Source organism: Oncorhynchus mykiss, chromosome 4 (genome assembly GCF_057628025.1).
Source record: "Oncorhynchus mykiss isolate SJ-2025 chromosome 4, ASM5762802v1, whole genome shotgun sequence".
In the NCBI taxonomy this organism is placed as follows: Eukaryota; Metazoa; Chordata; class Actinopteri; order Salmoniformes; family Salmonidae; genus Oncorhynchus; species Oncorhynchus mykiss.
In genome coordinates, this window is record NC_143025.1 from 31,119,588 (window position 1) to 31,138,165 (window position 18,578).

The 18,578-nt window shown below is 44.4% G+C and overlaps 1 protein-coding gene across 2 annotated transcripts in view; it reads right to left on the reverse strand.

The window, feature by feature from the left end:
- Positions 1-399: 399 nt before the first annotated feature.
- Positions 400-18,578, reverse strand: part of LOC110521692 (carboxyl-terminal PDZ ligand of neuronal nitric oxide synthase protein) — a 235,352-nt gene continuing 217,173 nt past the window's right edge. Inside the window, exons 9-12 of one of the 2 annotated variants that reach the window (XM_090231870.1) lie at positions 16,426-16,591; positions 15,692-15,886; positions 3,559-3,901; positions 400-2,446 (exon numbers count right to left, since the gene is read on the reverse strand). In XM_090231870.1, coding sequence (XP_090087996.1) covers positions 1,828-2,446; positions 3,559-3,901; positions 15,692-15,886; positions 16,426-16,591 — 1,323 coding nt within the window. In that variant the 3' untranslated portion in view covers positions 400-1,827. Of the gene's footprint in view, positions 2,447-3,558; positions 3,905-15,691; positions 15,887-16,425; positions 16,592-18,578 lie in introns of both variants that reach the window. The other variant, XM_021599469.3, reaches the window with a different exon arrangement.

The following is an 18,578-nucleotide window of genomic DNA, read 5'->3' on the forward strand; positions in this document are numbered from 1 at the left end:
CATCTCAGGGAGGAGTGGAGGAGGTGGAAATAGGAGTATGGGATGAATAGAGGGGTGAGGAGGCTGTGAGTGAGAATTGCAGCCACAGACAAAGACTCCTTTCTCTGTGTGTGTGTGTGTGGTCGTCTCTGGCGCCATCATTTTTTGGCAGAAGGATTCAGAAGCTTAAAACAAATGACAGCATACACTACCTGTGAAGCATTTAGCTGCAATTTCTGAGGCTGGTCACTCTAATGAACTTATTGTCTGCAGCAGAGGTAACTCTGGGTCTTCCATTCCTGTGGCGGTCCTCATGAGGGCCAGTTTCATCATAGCCCTTGAAGAAACTTACAAAGTTCTTGAAATCTTCCATATTGACTGACCTTCATGACTTAAAGTAATGATGGACCTTCATTTCTCTTTTCTTATTTGAGCTGTTCTTGCCATAATATGGACTTGGTCTTTTACCAAATAGGGCTATCTTCTGTATACCACCCCTACCTTGTCACAACACAACTAATTAATGCATTAAGGAAAGAAATTCCACAAATTCACTTTTAACAAGGCACACCTGTTAATTGAAATGCATCGCATGTGTCTACATCATGAAGCTGGTTGAGAGAATGCCAAGAGTGTGCCAAGAGTGGCTATTTGGATTTGTTTAACACTTTTGGGTTACTACATGATTCCATGTGTTATTTCATAGTTTTGTTGTCTTCACTTTTATTCTACAATGTAGAAAATATAGTAAAAAAAAAAAAAGAAAAACCCTTGAATGAGTAGGTATTCTAAAACGTTTGACCCTTATTGTAAGGAAATAAAGCAACAGGACTGTGATTGGCACTACTAAAACCATGACTGTCAATCAACACATGTAAATCAAACCCACATACTGTACAGGCTGCACAAACCCAATTGCATGTCTGCCACAATACTTATCTCAATATGTGTTGTGAGGATGACATCACCGACACAACAGCATGAACTTACAGTCCGTGTTAATGTCGTGTTCACTTTGGTTTTCATATTCCCTGCTGAACGCTTGATATATTTCCTGAAGGGCAACAGTTATAAAAGATCATAAAAAAAGACATTCTCTCGCTCAGCATGAAAGGGCACTATGACATTTGAAATAGATCATTTTAGAAATCGAGAATGTCTGGGTATATATCTTCCTTCTACATTATGTTGCAAGATTAACAATATAAAACATGACATAAAACAGTGTTATAAAACAATGTTTGGCAGACCAAGATGTTGTGGTTCTCTTGAAAATATTTGGTATGTCCCTTAATGGTATGTTAAAATAGATACTCTTTCCCCATCTCTGTCTTGTTCTCTCTCTTACCTCTCTCACACATACCGTTCCTCTCCCACTATATCCAACTCGTACTCAAACAAACACACTACATCTCGATCTATATCTCTCTCCCCTAACCCTAGGTTTCCACTAGTTACCACAGATACAAAGTCAAAATGGTCTATATCATTAAAAAAAGTGCTTTTTGGTCTTCATTTAGGGTTAAGCTTAGCCATAAGGTTAGCAGTGTGGTTAAGGTTGAAAATCACATTTTAAGAAGAGAAATTGTAGAAATAGGTGGGGTTTATGACTTTGTGGCTGTAGTAACTAGTGAAGACCCTAGTCTAGGGTCTAGTCAAAAACATCCTCCCTCCTTTTCTTATTCTCACACAAACAATCTCTGTCTTCTGCTCTCCTTCTGCCAGCTCCTCTCCACATCACTGTTCCCATTATCTCTCCCTCTCCCCAGAGGCTTTGTGTGTGTGTGTGTGTGTGTGTGTGTGTGTGTGTGTGTGTGTGTGTGTGTGTGTGTGTGTGTGTGTCTCTTCTCAAAGCAGGTCGGGGTGTTGTTCAGGCTCTTCTGTGTCTGCTGATCCTTTCCCACAGAGGGAGCTGTTCTCCATCAGCCCATCCTCACTCACACTGATCCTGTACGGAGCTTTTACGGGGTTGGAGGCTAGCCTGGTGTCTGCTCCCGGGGCCTTCTGCCTGGGCTCAGACGTCCTCGACCTGGGGGGGACCAAATGGTCCTTATGGATAAGGTCTGGGACAGAGAGCTGGAGCTGAATCTGGGTCTGCTCTCCCTCTCTCCTCTCTTCTGTCTCATTCCCTTCCACTCCATCCATCTTACTGCTCCCATTTGTCTCCATCTTCACCTCTTCCTCTTTCCTCTCGCTGTCCAGAGGGTCAGTCAGTCCGGTGAGTGTGTCTCTCCCTCTGTCATTCTCTCCGTCCTGCTCTCCCTTCGGTGGGGTCTGCTCATTGCTGATGAGAGAGGTCTTGTTAGGGGAGGAGAGGAGGGAGTGATCGAGGGTCTCGGGGGGTGTGGTGACGACGGGGTCAGACGAGATCATCATGTCCTGGGTAGTCTTCAGGGTGCGAGGAAGACGCTTTTTTTTACCGGGAGGAGGGGGGTCCAGACGAGGGAAGGAGTCCTGAGAGGCATGACTGGAAGGAGAGAGAAGAGGAAGAGACATCCATTACTACTGTAACTTTAACAATAACACATTTTTACATTTGTTCAATCTCTCCCCATCACTTACTCTCTGTCTAACTTCCCCTCGTTCTCCTCCCCCTGCTCTATGCTGTGGGACTGTGTGTTTATTTTATCAGTGGAATATTTCTCTACCTTTCCCCCATAAATGAGCATATTGTCATGGTGACAACCGTATCATTGCCATAGTGATAAGGAGTGAGTCACCGCAAAGCATACCAGTCATTTATGACTACTCTGTCTATACGTGACCTGACAATTCACATTTCTCAACACATCAGTGTCTAAACACACATCACATATTTACCAATTCTATGAGTTACGCAGCTGTGAAATGTCTGTCCTGGCTCCGTGTGTCAGGTAGGTGACTGAGTGTCAGTCAAGAGACAGACAGATCAATGACCAGCTACAGCGTAGACGGACAGCTCGTTCTGTCTCTTTAAACTAAGGGAGACCCAAGGGTGAGTGTGCGTGTGTGTGTGCATGCACTGTGTATGAATAACATTAGAAATGAGGCAATTCAACTCTCAAATATGTCTCATTCAGTCTCTGTGTGTGTTTAATCTCAGCTTCTGTCTAACTAACCCTCCTCTTACTCTTCATCACTTATTCACTGCCCCAGTTTGGAAAAATTCAGATGAATCATTTAAACATCTTTGACTCAACGGTTATGGTCTTTTATATGGGGTGAGAGGATGACTACTATTTCCCAGCTTAAATCGTTCCACTTTAGAGAAAATAATACAATATTGGTTTTTAGAAATAACTAGCTGTCTCTCAGTTTTACTCTTTGGATAAAACCAATATTGGATTGAATCCCCAAGGCACAGTGTCTGAAAGCTGGGTTATAACTATTGGGCCCAGACATGTGGCGGACGTGAATATTGTATAACTGTTTGTGAGTATGGGTGATCTGAAAATTTTTGTGTGTTTGTGGTTGTGTGTGGGTTTTACTGTATCCCGTGTGTGTGTGTGTGTGTGTGTCTTTTAGTGTACACCTCCTCACCTTTAGGCAGTAGTCATGTGTGTGTGTGTGTGTGTACTGTAATTGTGTATCCCTCCTTACCTATAGGCAGTAGTTCGCTGGGTCATCTCCTCCATATTGCTCCAGACTGCTCCTACATTCTTGTTGATCTCTGTGACGCCAATGTCTCCTATATGACTGGGCTCTTTCCTTCGCAGCAGGTCATTGACCTTTGCCCCCACAGCCTTGCCCAGGTTCAGGGCGTTCTTCAGCCTCTGCTGACCTCCATTGGTAGTGGTGGAGGAGGGGGCCTCGGCAGGGCTGCTACCCAGGGCAGGGTTAGCTGTGACCAGGGAGTGACGGGCCGAGGCCTGGGTCAACCTGGAGGCCTGGAGCCACTGGCCTGGAGCTCTGGAGGCGTTGGAATTCTCAAACATACTGTGGTCTACTGGAGAGAGGAAGGGAGGGGGAGGGAGAGCATGTAAGATATAAGTGAGGGTATTGTGAGGGCACATTCAATCAAGGTATTTTTTGTTTTACGCAAGGATGCATTACAGGCACCGTGGAATGTTCCAGATATAAATGGAATGTATAGACATTTCACGTGACCTGGAGCAAAAGACAACTCCTGACGTTTCATTTCAAACTGCATGTTTGTGCAACGCTGTACAACATTGCAGAATGTTGCAACATCAAAAACATGTCAAAGTATGGTTTATAGGGAGTCCGTGTAGAAAGAAAGAGCATATGGAGTCCCACAAGGCACAGTGTTACAACTACTCAATATGGATGCAACACGTTACACAATCATCAACAAGTCATGATGGAAGCAAGGGACATGACACATGCAGATAACCACATCCACCAATCACAATGAAGCTGAAAATAGACCACAGTGCATTGCAGGATGGGTAAATGCACAAAGGAGCGGGTTGTTGTCAGTCCACATAGTACAATAATAGATTGTCTTACCTCGTGGAGAAAATAGTTTCTCGGAAGGCATTAGTACGACACAACAAGTTAATAGATTTCGGGAACACTTTATTCGGATAGTCTCAATCTCCTAACCCTAACTTTAAGGTAACCCTTACCCCAACCCTTATTCCTAACCTTAGCAAGCAGTTGCTTATCAACAAATAGTTTGTTGACAGTATGACCATCTGTAATATGACCAAGGCATTAACGGGCACTTCAGGGGGACAAATAGACTTTACGGCTAAATGCCGGGTTTGGCTGTAACTCTAAAAGCTAACATCTCTGGACAGACATATGGAAAGGAACATCTTCATTAATAACTCTAGAAAAAGAGCAGTGAGACAGCACAGCACAGGTGCTCTTGACTTGACTTTGTGTTGCTTCGGCAATTCAGACTATTTCAAAGACATGGGCAGCCGCAGAGATGTTCAAATCCATTAGTGTGAGTCTTTGGAGAGACAGCTAATATAATTCTGGAGTGATGGGAGGGTGTTTGAAGGAGGGAGAGAGAGAGAGAGCAGACATCTAGGTGCTTATTCACACAAACACAGATATCCTTTCATTGTTAGAGGCCTGCCAGGGGGAAGGATTCTCTGTAGTCTGACCAAAGAGGAGGGCTATTAGGAAGATCAGATTGAACAGAAAATCACTCTGTGTTCAGTGTGTGTTTGGATGTGAGTGTGTGTGTGTGTGTGACAGCTCTCAGATAGCCACAGTTTAGGCTAGAAACGCAGTTCCCACACTTCTCTTAGCTAGACTCCCTGTCAGAAGGCTTCATAATGGTAGTGTTTTGAGTATTGGTGGTCATGATAATGAATAGCATAAACACAGTCAGACTTCAGCCTAAATCCTCCATTACACATTCCCTCCCCATGTTAGGCCCTGGAGTTTGTTTGTCTACGCCTGAGGCTGAGACTGGCCCTGTACTATAATACCTACCGGTCTCCCTCGCTCAATTACAGCCCAGCCTTAGGGATTGTTGCCATGTTAATTACGATTGTTAATTAAAACAGAAGCTTTTTTTTTCTGCAAGTGGAGAGGAGGCTAAACATACAGGAACGAAATACAGAAAACACAAAAGAAAGATAATTAAATGAAAGAAAGATAATTAAGTGAAAGTGACTGAATTATAGAAAGACTATCAGCTGTTAAGATAGCACAGAAACCAGGTAGAGGAGGAGTACGGAAAGAAAGAAAGAGAGAGAAGGTTAGAAAGGAGACGTTTATTGAGCAAAAGCAAGGTCAGCGACAGACTGAGATTCAGAGTAAGTGCACGTTCACTCCCACACATATACAGTACAGTGTACCGGTTTTCTCTTTACAACAGTTCAGGGAAGGACATGATGAAATGAAATAGGTTTTGTATCAGAACAAAAGACCCGAGTTAACAGAACAAAGAGAAGTCACACTATTGAGATGCACCTACAGCCTAATGAAACCGTAGTCACAGGACTAGGAAACAAAGTTAGGTCACAAGTTTGGAACTTAGAATCATAGGATCCTATATCTGACAACAGGCTAGTTTGGAGATACTGGACTTCAGTGTAACAGTCCAGTTGGTTTATACTTTGTCATTCAATCTTTCATTTAAACTTCTATTTAAAGTCTAGTTAAAAGTTGTACCTCCAGTGTCACATAATTGGCTGTATTATTAACATATACCCTTAGAGAGAATGTCCATGACAATAACACAACTTCTACATTGTTAGTCAGAGGACCCTTACATCAACCTTACAGGCTTTCCCCTGCATCTAATTAAAAACTTTAGACCTTGTTCTCAGCTGTGAGTAACCCACTTCTGTCAGAGTGACTGGAACACACACACACACACACACACACACACACACACACACACACATACACACACACACACACACACACACAAATCTGCAGTGGGTGAGACATGGGCTGTTAGTCAGACAACAGCAGCCTTCCTTACAGAAATGTTGTTGTAACTGTCAGACAGGAGGTGAGTAGCAGAAAATCACAGGGCAGAGTGGAGGAGAGTACGAGATAACGTTAACACAGGGCAGAGTGGAGGAGAGTACGAGATAATGTACCACAGGGCAGAGTGGAGGAGAGTACGAGATAACGTATCACAGGGCAGAGTGGAGGAGAGTACGAGATAACGTATCACAGGGCAGAGTGGAGGAGAGTACGAGACAACGTATCACAGGGCAGAGTGGAGGAGAGTACGAGATAACGTACCACAGGGCAGAGTGGAGGAGAGTACGAGATAACGTACCACAGGGCAGAGTGGAGGAGAGTAAGAGACAACATACCACAGTGCAGAGTGGAGGAGAGTACGAGACAACGTACCACAGGGCAGAGTGGAGGAGAGTACGAGATAACGTACCACAGGGCAGAGTGGAGGAGAGTACGAGATAACGTACCAGGGGGCAGAGTGGAGGAGAGTAAGAGACAACATACCACAGGGCAGAGTGGAGGAGAGTACGAGACAACGTACCACAGGGCAGAGTGGAGGAGAGTACGAGATAACGTACCATAGGGCAGAGTGGAGGAGAGTACGAGATAACGTACCACAGGGCTGAGTGGAGGAGAGTACGAGATAACGTACCACAGGGCTGAGTGGAGGAGAGTACGAGATAACGTACCACAGGGCAGAGTGGAGGAGAGTACGAGATAACGTACTACAGGGCTGAGTGGAGGAGAGTACGAGATAACGTACCACAGGGCAGAGTGGAGGAGAGTACGAGATAACGTACCACAGGGCAGAGTGGAGGAGAGTACGAGATAACATACTACAGGGCAGAGTGGAGGAGAGTACGAGATAACGTACCACAGGACTGAGTGGAGGAGAGTACGAGACAACGTACCACAGGGCTGAGTGGAGGAGAGTACGAGACAACGTACCACAGGGCAGAGTAGATCATCGTTCTGACAAACGGAGAGCAGAGAACCTAGCCTAGCAGAGTCCATTACTACTGATACGCAAATGAGTCTAGCGCTCAACATTTAACGTTTAGCGCCTGGCCTAGCGTACAACGACAAGACCATTTGATGTGTGTGTGTGTGGTGAGAGAAGACCAATCAGTCTTAAGTGGCCGTGTGGTTATTTAGCATGTTAGAAGAGCCTCCCTGTGATGACAGATTAGCCTTTAATCTACATGAGTGAGGCTTGTCTAAGTAGGGCCAAAAAGCCTCACAGTGTGTTTGTGTGTGTGATGACAGGATGAAAGCATGTTCTATTAGGAGCTATGATATGAAACTACACTTAAAGGGATAATTCACCATTTTTTCAACTAAGCCATTTTTTCTACTTATCCAAAGACAGGCGAACTAATGGATACCATTTTTATGTCTATGTGCAGTTTGACGGAAGTTGAAGGACATTTTTGTCTACAGGAGCAGCTAGCTAGCAGCTAATCCTGTAGACTTCCAGTCATTGCACCGTCGCTATTAAGCAATGGCCCCAGAAACTACCTTCAACTTCCTTCAAACTGCAAGGAAAGACAGGAACAAAAACACATTACAACTACAAAGCATATTGCATGTAATAGTTACATGACCTGTAGCATGGTCAAGCAAGTTAATGTTTCTGACATTTTCGGACTACTAAACAACTATTTATTTATAACCACAGAGATGTACAGCAAGTTGCAAAGAAACCAGAAGCTGCCTCCACTAATTCCAGCACCATTTCAACTTCAACTTTTCAATATCATCAAATCACCTATGCCTAGACTAATACGGTGACAACTAGCAGATACCAAAAACAATTTAGTCCAATCAATGTAAGCTAAATATGATGTGGCTGTCCATGGTTCTAATTTGTGTGTGTGTGTGTGTGTGTTTGTGTCTGTCTGTATGTGTGTGCGTGCAAGTGGAAAAAAACATGTTGACTCACCCTACTTGTAGAGAAATGCCAATGCCATCGTCCTCTCTTTTATGTTGACGAAACGGTACACAGTACACTTTTACATTTGTTGTTGTCCAAGGCTACCTGGCTAAAATGCTTGCTCGCTAGCCTAACTTCCTTTCATGGGCAACGCTAGCTAGTTAACATTAGCCTTCTACATCTAGCTACATATTGAACTTCCATACTCTCAGTCCAGGGAGAAATGTATGCATTTATGGTTGGATCTGAATTGCCGTTTTAATCATTGGCTGGTACGGAGAATCAAGCATAACCACAAGTCCAAATCCCTATCTCCATCCATTGCTAATAGGAAAGGGCCAATTTTAGCTAGCTAGCTAGTCCGGAGGACCACGACACAACAAGATGCAACAATTCAAGTTGTTTCTGTCAATTACGTATTTTTCTTGATGCGTTGTGATAGGAGTGAATGGAAATCCAAACTGGCTTCCCTTCTAAATGTATTGGGGTGCACCAGGACTATTCACAGTTGAGCTCTCTCAGTTTAGCTCAACGCTGATTGGCTATTATTTGATACTCTTTTTTAAATCAAGAGAGGCCAAATGCTCGCTGGCTTCCCTTGGATTCAATGCTACGGGGCGGCAACAATGTCATGCCGCATCAGATAAATGGCCTACACATGCAGGGACAGAGGGCACTATTTCGCTCGCTCAGCTTCTTGTGGATTGAAGAAAAATTATGAAAACACAGAGACGAAAGATAAATTATTTCTGTTTTTTTCTTGGTGTATGTTTTTGGGGGAAGCCTGGCTTCCCTTGGCATCCTTGACAAATTATATATGAGTTCATCTAACTCTGGGTCACTTAACGAGAGTAAATGCTGGGTGGGAAATTACATTTAACGAGCTCATGAGTGGTGATTAATTTCATTCACTTCAAAAGTAAAGCAGTGTGTGCACTAACCGGAGATTAACGGAAAATTAGGTACTTAAATAAAATAATCAAACTGCACTCAGAGACATTGTATCCACCAGTTCTTCTGACTCTGGGAAAGTAGATAAAGGACCTCATTGACAAAATCATGGTATCCCTTTAAGATCAGTTACAAGTCTAACTTTGGAGACAGACATGTCCCAGAAAGTGAGATCTCCTGTTCTCCTGACTCAGAGAACAGTAATCCAGCCACATACTGTGTTGTACACACCCAGAGCACAGCTATTGTAGGCCAAACATCTATAATTCACACACCCTTGTTTTTTAAAATATGAATCATTAAAATAATGGGGTTTTGACAGTGGGTGGGGAATGAATCATTTAAATCCTGTACACTACGGTAGCTGGAGGGAGTCTGAGAGCAATAGTGTTAATTCTCTAACCCCCCACTGAGTCATACGCCGCCCTGCTTCCTGTCTCCTGTGGCTTGTACCGGGAGGTCAGAGCGCAAAGGTTAGACCAAGAACTGCAGGGGTTGATGGGATTAAGTGTTCTCCTCCTGTCCCGACAGACTACAGCTCTGATCTATGACCTCAGAACAAGGCTTTAACAGCCTATTAGCCAACACCCCCCTAACCATACCCAATGCCCCTCACATCATTCTCCACCACAACAACTCCCTCATCTTCCTCACCCAGCAACCCGCAACCCAGCTCTGTCCTTGGGCCCCTAGTAAAGTGTTTTTAAATGACGGGACTGTAAAGGGCCAGTGTGTTTACGTGTGTGTGAGTAGCCTGAATGGAAAGAGCACAAAAGAGCAAGAGAAAAGAGTACAGGGGGAGAGGATGGGTAGAGCAGGGAGGATGACAGGACAGGTTGTATTCAGGTTGGGAGGAGTGCGGAGGAGAGAAATTAGGAAATGAGGAGAGGAAGAGAGGAGAGGTTGTCGCAGACGATTTTGTAAGCCTTCATTCCCATCCATATCAAAGAGCTCCAATCAATATTTAATCCAGCAATTTGCCACACCACTGTCTGTCTGGCCCTCCAAGACCCTGCTCTCTGTGTGTGTGTGTGTGTGTGTGAGAGATATATCCCTGAGTCAGCAGTAGATGCATGTTGTGTGAGCAGTGAGACCGATTCAAGACCAAGACCTGAGCAAATCGAGTCCAAGTTAAGACAAAAACCGGGGGGGAGAGAGTCAAGACTGAAACTGGGAGAGGGTCGAGGGGTCCGAGACCAAGTCAAGACCAAGACCAGAAAAATGTGGGTCCAATTCAAGACCATGGTTGTAAACGTGTTAAATATGCCCAGTATATCTGTGGTCATGTTTCAGAACAACATATGGATTCTTTAGACATTTAGAATGGTGAGAAAATGCATGCTGATGGAAAATAGAGCCACTCTACAAATTATTACTAACCCAAAAAGGTCTAGAATAGATTCAGCTTTGTATAATACACTCATGAAAAACGATTATAATTCTCATAGTGACTCAGGAGTAACATTAAAGAAGAAAAATATGCCTCGCCAACATTTGACAACTATACAGAAAACCCCTCAAAATACTTACATAAGTAAATGAAATCAATGATGAGAGAATAGTGAGATTAACGGCATTATATGTATTATAGGTAATGAATGTGTAGAGGACTCTTAGAATGCTACAGACTTTGTGGCGCAGCAGAAACATCAGCGTGCCCAAATCCAGAGGTTGTGAGTTAAAATCCCAGATGGGGTCATATTGAAAAGTCAGTGCTAACTGATCATGTTGAATGTAAAGATTGTCAGAGCTGAATGATTTTTACACTATTTTACCTTAAAACCCCCATTCCATTTCATTACTTCCCTTACAAGAGAAACATGACATTTGCAGTTTTCACATGTTGAGCTGAAATTCTCATGTGAAAAAAAAAGAGAAACAGTTGTGAGCATATGGCTCAGTTGTGAGCATACGGCTCACGTGTGAACATGTATTCAATATATAGTTCACATGTTAACATCACCTTTCACAAGGGAGGAGAATAAAATGTTTTCACCTCACATGTGAATTGTAGATCCCCATGTGAAACTCTCACATGTGGAATTGCATTTTCACATGTGGAATTTCATTTTCACATGTGAAACTTAAATTTGCACTTTTACATTTGAAAAATGTTTGCATATGAAAATTGAACTCATGTGGAAATGCATTTTCACATGTGAAAATCGAATTTGCAATTTCACATGTGGAATAATTTCAAATGTTGTCACGTGTAGTTTCATGGTATTACATGTTGAAAATGTCCATCCCCATGTTGTCACAATTATTTCACGAGATCACGTTTTCATATGTGCTCAAATGTTTTCACGTGTCATTTCATGTTATCACATGTTGCTTTTACATGTGGTCACATGCTATCACAATAACTTCACATAAGATCACATGTGAAATTCATGTGGTTTTCCCGTAAGTGACATGCACAAACACACACAGGCCAACTAGAATGTGTTGGAGATGACAGGAGCTGTAGAACCAGGGTTCCCAGATCACGACACACACACACACACACACACACACACACACACACACACACACACACACACACACACACACACACACACACACACACACACACACACACACACACACACACACACACACACACACACACACACACGTCAGCTGTGAGATTAATGACTGTGTCAGCACCCAAACAGAAAAGAAAAACCTCAGGAGCACAATAGTGAGTCCTCTAACCTCCAGATGAATGAACGTTTTGAATCCTGATACAGCACATGCACTTCCAACAATGAAACTCTCCTCGAACCTGACATAGCACACGCACTTCCAACAAAGGAACTCTGCTGAAAGTGAGCACTGCTTTCAGACCCTCGACTTTAAGTTAATGAGGGAGGAGGGCCTTCGTAGCATATATCAGCACGAATAGAGATGACTACCTCTTCGTTTTCATGCGTAGGCTGACACACGTATGTGCATAAGCAAGCACAAACAAACACCCACCCACGCACACACACAGACCCACCAGAAAACCTCTTTATCTGCAGACACGGTTGGGCTAAGGCATTTTGACTAGATTTAAATGATGATGTGAGAAGATGCAGGGAGCTCAGAACATGGTAAACAATATGGTAAATATCTCTGTAAACAGTAAACACCAACAGCAGCTAAATGTCAGAACTGAAAAGCAAAATCCTGTTAGTCTCATCCTTCACTCCATTTCTCTTCCTGCCTCTCTCCAACACTTTTCCCAACATCTATTCCATGTTGGTTCAAAGTCATTTCATTGAAATTACGTGGAAACAATCCCTCTTCCTCCTCTCTGCCTGGCTCTCTCTCGTTCCCTCTCTCCCCATCCCTGACAGTGTGGGTTCTTGTTTCCTTTGAGGCTGCAGTGACAGCCTGTTACCTCTGCTACGCTTCTCTAGAAGGGCTTCAATGCTGCCAGGTAGGGTTTGTGTGAAAGAGAGAGGGACAGGGGTAGGGAGAGCATCTTCTCTTTCATCATTCCAGAAATACCAAGTCAGTGTCACTAAAATCCTACGCACACACAGTTAGAAGCACAAATGGAATGGCCACCCCATCCGTCTGCCAATAACATCCACAGCTGTGTGTGCATGCGAGAGTGTGTGTCTGTCTTGTCAATTCCACAGCAGCCTGCTCAGTCTCCTTGGGTGACCCACGCTCCGTTAACCACAGAGCTAGGAGTTTGGCTTTATTTAACATTGCCACGAGGCCACTGTGTGTGACAGTGACGTTGATGGCTGTGGTGCTGTTGTGGTGGCTGGGAGCGCAGGGACAGAAAGACAAGGACACCAGGCCTTGATCTTAACATTTCAAACTCCTTTCAGTGTCACTGTGACCTCTGGGACCTGTCCCCATCCCTGCAGCCCCACGTGATGTCGCCCAGAACCCTGTCATTTCTTCTGTCACCGGGAGAAACCATCATACTGTCAGAGGGATAGGGAGTCAGAAGAACCTTCAATCTATGAAGAGTCACACAAACTTTTCTAACCGACTGACTTTGCTTTATATTTCACAGTGGCAGGGCTGAGTGTGTGTTTGATAGGGTGTGTGTGTGTGTTGATAAGGTGTGTGTGTGTGTGTTGATAGGGTGTCTGAGTGTGTATGGCAGTTTTCACAGTGCATATAAAACTTCATTAGAGCATCTGTCTAAATATTAAACAAAGAATCAGTGAGGTGTGTGTGTGCGTGCTGTGTGTGTTTTAGTCAGGGTGAGTGATGAGTCCTTATTGGTAGATTAAGCGTAGAAACGTGACTAGGTTACAGAATGGAGATAATTAATTCCGGTCCGGAGCCAATCGCTCTTATAAATCATCAATATGTCCTTCAGCAGGGAAGAAATGGAGAGGAGTGGATAAGAGGGGAGGAAGAGAGTAAAGGAGGATGATGAAAATAGTCTACATAGGGAGTGTTTATCCCAGAGGGTTGTGTGTGGGGATCTAGAGAGGAGGAGGCCAAATGCTGTTGTGTGGGTGACTGAGGAAGTGGAACAGCTGGATCTTAACCACACACACACAGAGACAAAGACAGAGACAGAGAGACAGAGAGAGAGAGAGAGAGAGAGAGAGAGAGAGAGAGAGATGTGTGAAAATGTGTACACAGTATGTTCTGCCCCCTCCTTTTTTCTAATTAACTCTCTCTCTGTATTTCTCTCTCCCTCACGGACCTTAACTCACCCTCTCTCCTACCACAGTGAGATGGCCCAGAGTGAAAAACAGGTTCAACTACATGGTGACCTGGATGAGCATAGTAAGGCAGAGAGGAGAACTGACACGACCACCATGCTAACTACTGGATGAGTACAGCTTAGACCTCACTCACCCTCTCAAGGAGATCACAGAAAGGGTTGATTGGAGGCAGTATGATAACTGTTCACACACACACACACACACACACACACACACACACACACACACACACACACACACACACACACACACACACACACACACACACACACACACACACACACACACACACACAGAGCACTCTGGGTCAGGTGGGTTACACAGACATGAGAATTGAAACTTCAGAGATCAAACAGTTTGCTTTTAAGTTCTTTTGATTGTCACCTTCAATTCTCTGCTCTCTATTGAACCTGATGCAAGAGATGAGCTGAGTATACCTGACTGAGAGGAAGTGACTTGACTTGCTATGGGCCTTTTATATACTACTTTATATAGTTATCACCATAACTTCTTTACTACCCACACAGAGTGTTGTCACTAGGTGCCTAGGGCTTAATAAGAGCAGTATTTGGCAGGTGCTCTACGTCGGTGTTAGTGCACAAGGCCTTAAAGGGGAACCGTTTCTGGTAGGCGCTCTAGTCACTGTTACGGAACAAAGTCTTGTAAATGAATGAAAAAGCAACAGCATACCCGGAGGTCTGAATAATCCCAGATTTACATAAGTTAGACACCAGTTAGAGCAGGGGAGGGGTGGTTCTGTGAAAACCAGTGCACACATGCTTCCAAAACACAGATTATTCAGAAACAAAAAGCACTGGAATAATATGGTATCAACCAACATAACACATAAAACATAGCATCACATGACCATGTAGAAAATGTTGTTTTCCATCTATACATACAGATATCATATTCTTACTAAAAATAGTATTTGCTTACGAAGTGTGGATACGGTTTCCTCTCTAACAAACACCAACAGAGTCTGTATACCAGTCAACAGTCCTGTACACTTTAGGGCCTGTACTGTACAACACTGATACCTCACCGGCTCCTCACACCATTACACTGTATGTAGACAGTGACCACAGTTTAAGGGGAGCAGTTTCAGCCATAACCTGTAGGCTGGGGTACACACACAGAGGTGCAGTAAATAAATCTGTTTCTGATTATTCTGAGAGCAGCGAGGGGGGAGAAGTAGGGGTCAGGTTATGGCTCTTCACTAGTGTTTTTACCTGGTGGGGATATGTGTGTTTAGGTCTGAGTCGATCAGTAAGGTGTGTGTGTGTGTGACTGTGTGTGTTTAGGAGTGTGTGCATGTGTGAGAGCATGTTGCATGTACGAGCATGTGCTTTTGTGTATTGTGAATGTGTGTTGTCGAGCTACACTGCTATCTCATCCCCCAGGCAGTCTGGTGGTCCCTGTCTGTTGAGCACATTTAGTAGGCGGAGAGTCTCCTCGTCAGACCCCCAGCCGTATATAATATCCCTCTCCTCCATCTCCTCTCTCTCCTCCATCTCCTCCCTGTCTTCTCTCTCCTCTGTCTCATCACTATCATCAGTGGACGCGTACTCGGACGCAATGCCAGACTCCCGGAACCTCAGCAGCTCTAGACTGCCCAGTACCTCGTCGCGGGTTGATGACATCACCACCCCCGACCCCTCCTGACCTTTCACTCCATTCGGACCCCTCCGCTGTGGAGGAGTAGCAGGGCGAGGGTCAGGTGTTGGGGGTCCGGGCAGGAAGCGGAAACATTCAAGCTTGAGGAGACACGGTTCCCTACCTAGGGGGCTGCCCAGGGGTAGGGAGGAAGAGAAGAGTGGGTTGACCGTACTGTCCTGGCCCACGCCCATGTTGATGCCCAGCGCTGGCAGGGTGAGGCTGGCGTGGTCCTGGGGTCGAGTGGTCATTGGGTCACACAACACTGGGGGGAAAGTGGAACGGAAAGTGATCTCCAATAGACTGTCCTGGGAACCCACTGGAGGAGGTGAAGAGTGGGAGGGGAGAAAAGGGGGAGAGAGTAAGGAAGGAGGTTAGTTTCATTAAAGATAAAGATCCTTCCACACATTGAGCTAACTGAGCTATCATTCACCTGTTTAACTGCTAACATGAGGCTAATTCCCATCCACCCCTGGTAGGGACTGTGAAACGGTATCAAACACTACATTAGGAGGAAGTGAGGTGTGGGGTGTGATATCAGGAGGAGAGGAGGGGGCTGAGGTGGCTGGGCTGGTTGGTCCGCTGAGGTGTAACATGTTGTATAATGATGCAGCTGAAAAATGTGTGAAGTAATGTAACATGTTACACGATAACATGCTGGTTGGTCCGTTGGAGTCCACGCTGGTGTGTGATGAGAGAGAGATGGGGGAGGGAGAGAATACATGTGCAGTAGGGGAGGAGAAGACAAACAGGGTCTTTGAGTGGATAATGAGATGAAGGGAGTCTGTGTGTGCATGTGTGTCATGCGTATGTTTGTGTGTGTGTGTGTGTGTGGTCATGCATCCTGTGTGTACTCACTGGACCTGGGCCCAGACATTTTGACCTCCAGTTCCTGGATCTGTTTGACCAGTAGAGAGATGTGCTGCAGCAGGTCCTGGTTCTGGAGCAGCAGCTGGTGCACTCTGGCCTGGGCCTCCAGTCTGGCTGTAGCCTCCGCACTCAGTTGGTCCTTCAACAGGTGCACCTGGGGGGAGACAACACACACAACACACACACACACACCTGAGATAAGGACATACTTGGAAGAGAGAGAACACACATGCATGCACACGTGCGAGATACTGCTGTACAGCATGTTCACACACATGAGAGAGAGAGAGAACAGACACTCCTGAGATATGCCTGTACACCAACAAACACTTAATAGTGACTTCAGACTATTGAGTGTCACTGTAAGTATGTTTGTGTATTTCTGTATGTGTCACAAAACCCATAACTAGTGGAGCAAGACGAGGGCTGTCACACTTCAAGTTTAAGCTTCTGAAAATGTAATGCCATGAGTGGTCTGTCGCAGGATTAAACCAAGAGAAGAAGAATTACAGTTCCCATTTAAGGCTGCCGCCTGCAGTGGCAGTAGTCACTAATCATAGAAACCAGAGACTAAGAAGAAAACAAACTGTTTCTTCTCTAGCCCAGGCTTCAACACCAGGCTCAGGGGACAGACAACCCTTGGGATTATCATAGGAGCAAACAGCGCTGTTTGGATTCCTAGCCATGTCTTCTCAGAAACAGTACACATGGAGAGAGACTGATGATGGCCGGAGTTCTACAATATCAAGGGATAAAGTGCATTCGGAAAGTTTTCAGACCCCTTGACTTTTTCCACATTTTGTTACGTTACAGTCTTACTCTAAAAGGGATTAACTTGTTTTTTTTTGTGTTTTTTTTGTGCATTAGTCTACATGGGTAATATTAGCCAGAACTTACAGTTAAAGTCAGAAGTTTACATACACTTTAGCCAAATACATTTAAACTCAGTTTTTCACAATTCCTGACATTTAATCCCAGGAAAAATTCCCTGTTTTTGGTCAGTTAGGATCACTACTTTATTTTAAGAATGTGAAATGTCAGAATAATAGTAGAGAGAATAATTTATTTCAGCTATTATATCTTTCATCACATTCCCAGTGGGTCAGAAGTTTACATACACTCAATTAGCATTTGGTAGCATTGCCTTTAAATTGTTTAACTTGGATCAAACATTTCGGGTAGCCTTCCACAAGCTTCCCACAATAAGTTGGGTTAATTTTGTCCCATTCCTCCTGACAGAGCTGGTGTAAATGAGTCAGGTTTGTCGGCCTCCTTGCTCGCACATGCTTTTTCAGTTCTGCCCACAAATTTTCTATGGGATTGAGGTCAGGGCTTTGTGATGGCCACTCCAATACCTTGACTTTGTTGTCCTTAAGCCATTTTGCCACAACTTTGGAAGTATGCTTGTCCATTTGGAAGACCCACTTGCGACCAAGCTTTAACTTCCTGACTGATGTCTTGAGATCTTTCCTCCCTCATGATGTCATCAATTTTATGAAGTGCACCATTGCCTCTAGCAGCCAAGCACCCCCACAACATGATGCGACCACCCCCGTGTTTCACGGTTGGGATGGTGTTCTTCGGCTTGTAAGCCTCCCCCTTTTTCCTCCAAACATAACAATGGTCATGATGGTCAAACAGTTGTATTTTTGTTTCATCAGGCCAGAGGACATTTCTCCAAAAAGTATGATCTTTGTCCCCATGTGCAGTTGCAAACCGTAGTCTGGCTTTTTTATGGTTTTGGAGCAGTGGCTTCTGCCTTGCTGAGTGGCCTTTCAGGTTATGTCAATATAGGACTCATTTTACTTTTGTACCCGATTCCTCCAGCATCTTCACAAGGTCCTTTGCTGTTGTTCTGGGATTGATTTGCACTTTTCGCACCAAAGTACATTCATCTCTAGGAGACAGAACGCATCTCCTTCCTGAGCGGTATGACGGCTGCGTGGTCCCATGGTGTTTATACTTGCGTACTATTGTTTCTACAGATGAACGTGGTACCTTCAGGCGTTTGGAAATTTCCCAAGGATGAACCAGACCTGTGGTCTACAATTGGTGGAAAAATTACTTAGGACATCTACTTTGTGCATGACACAACAGACTTGCCAAAAATATAGTCTGTTAACAAGACATTTGTGGAGTGG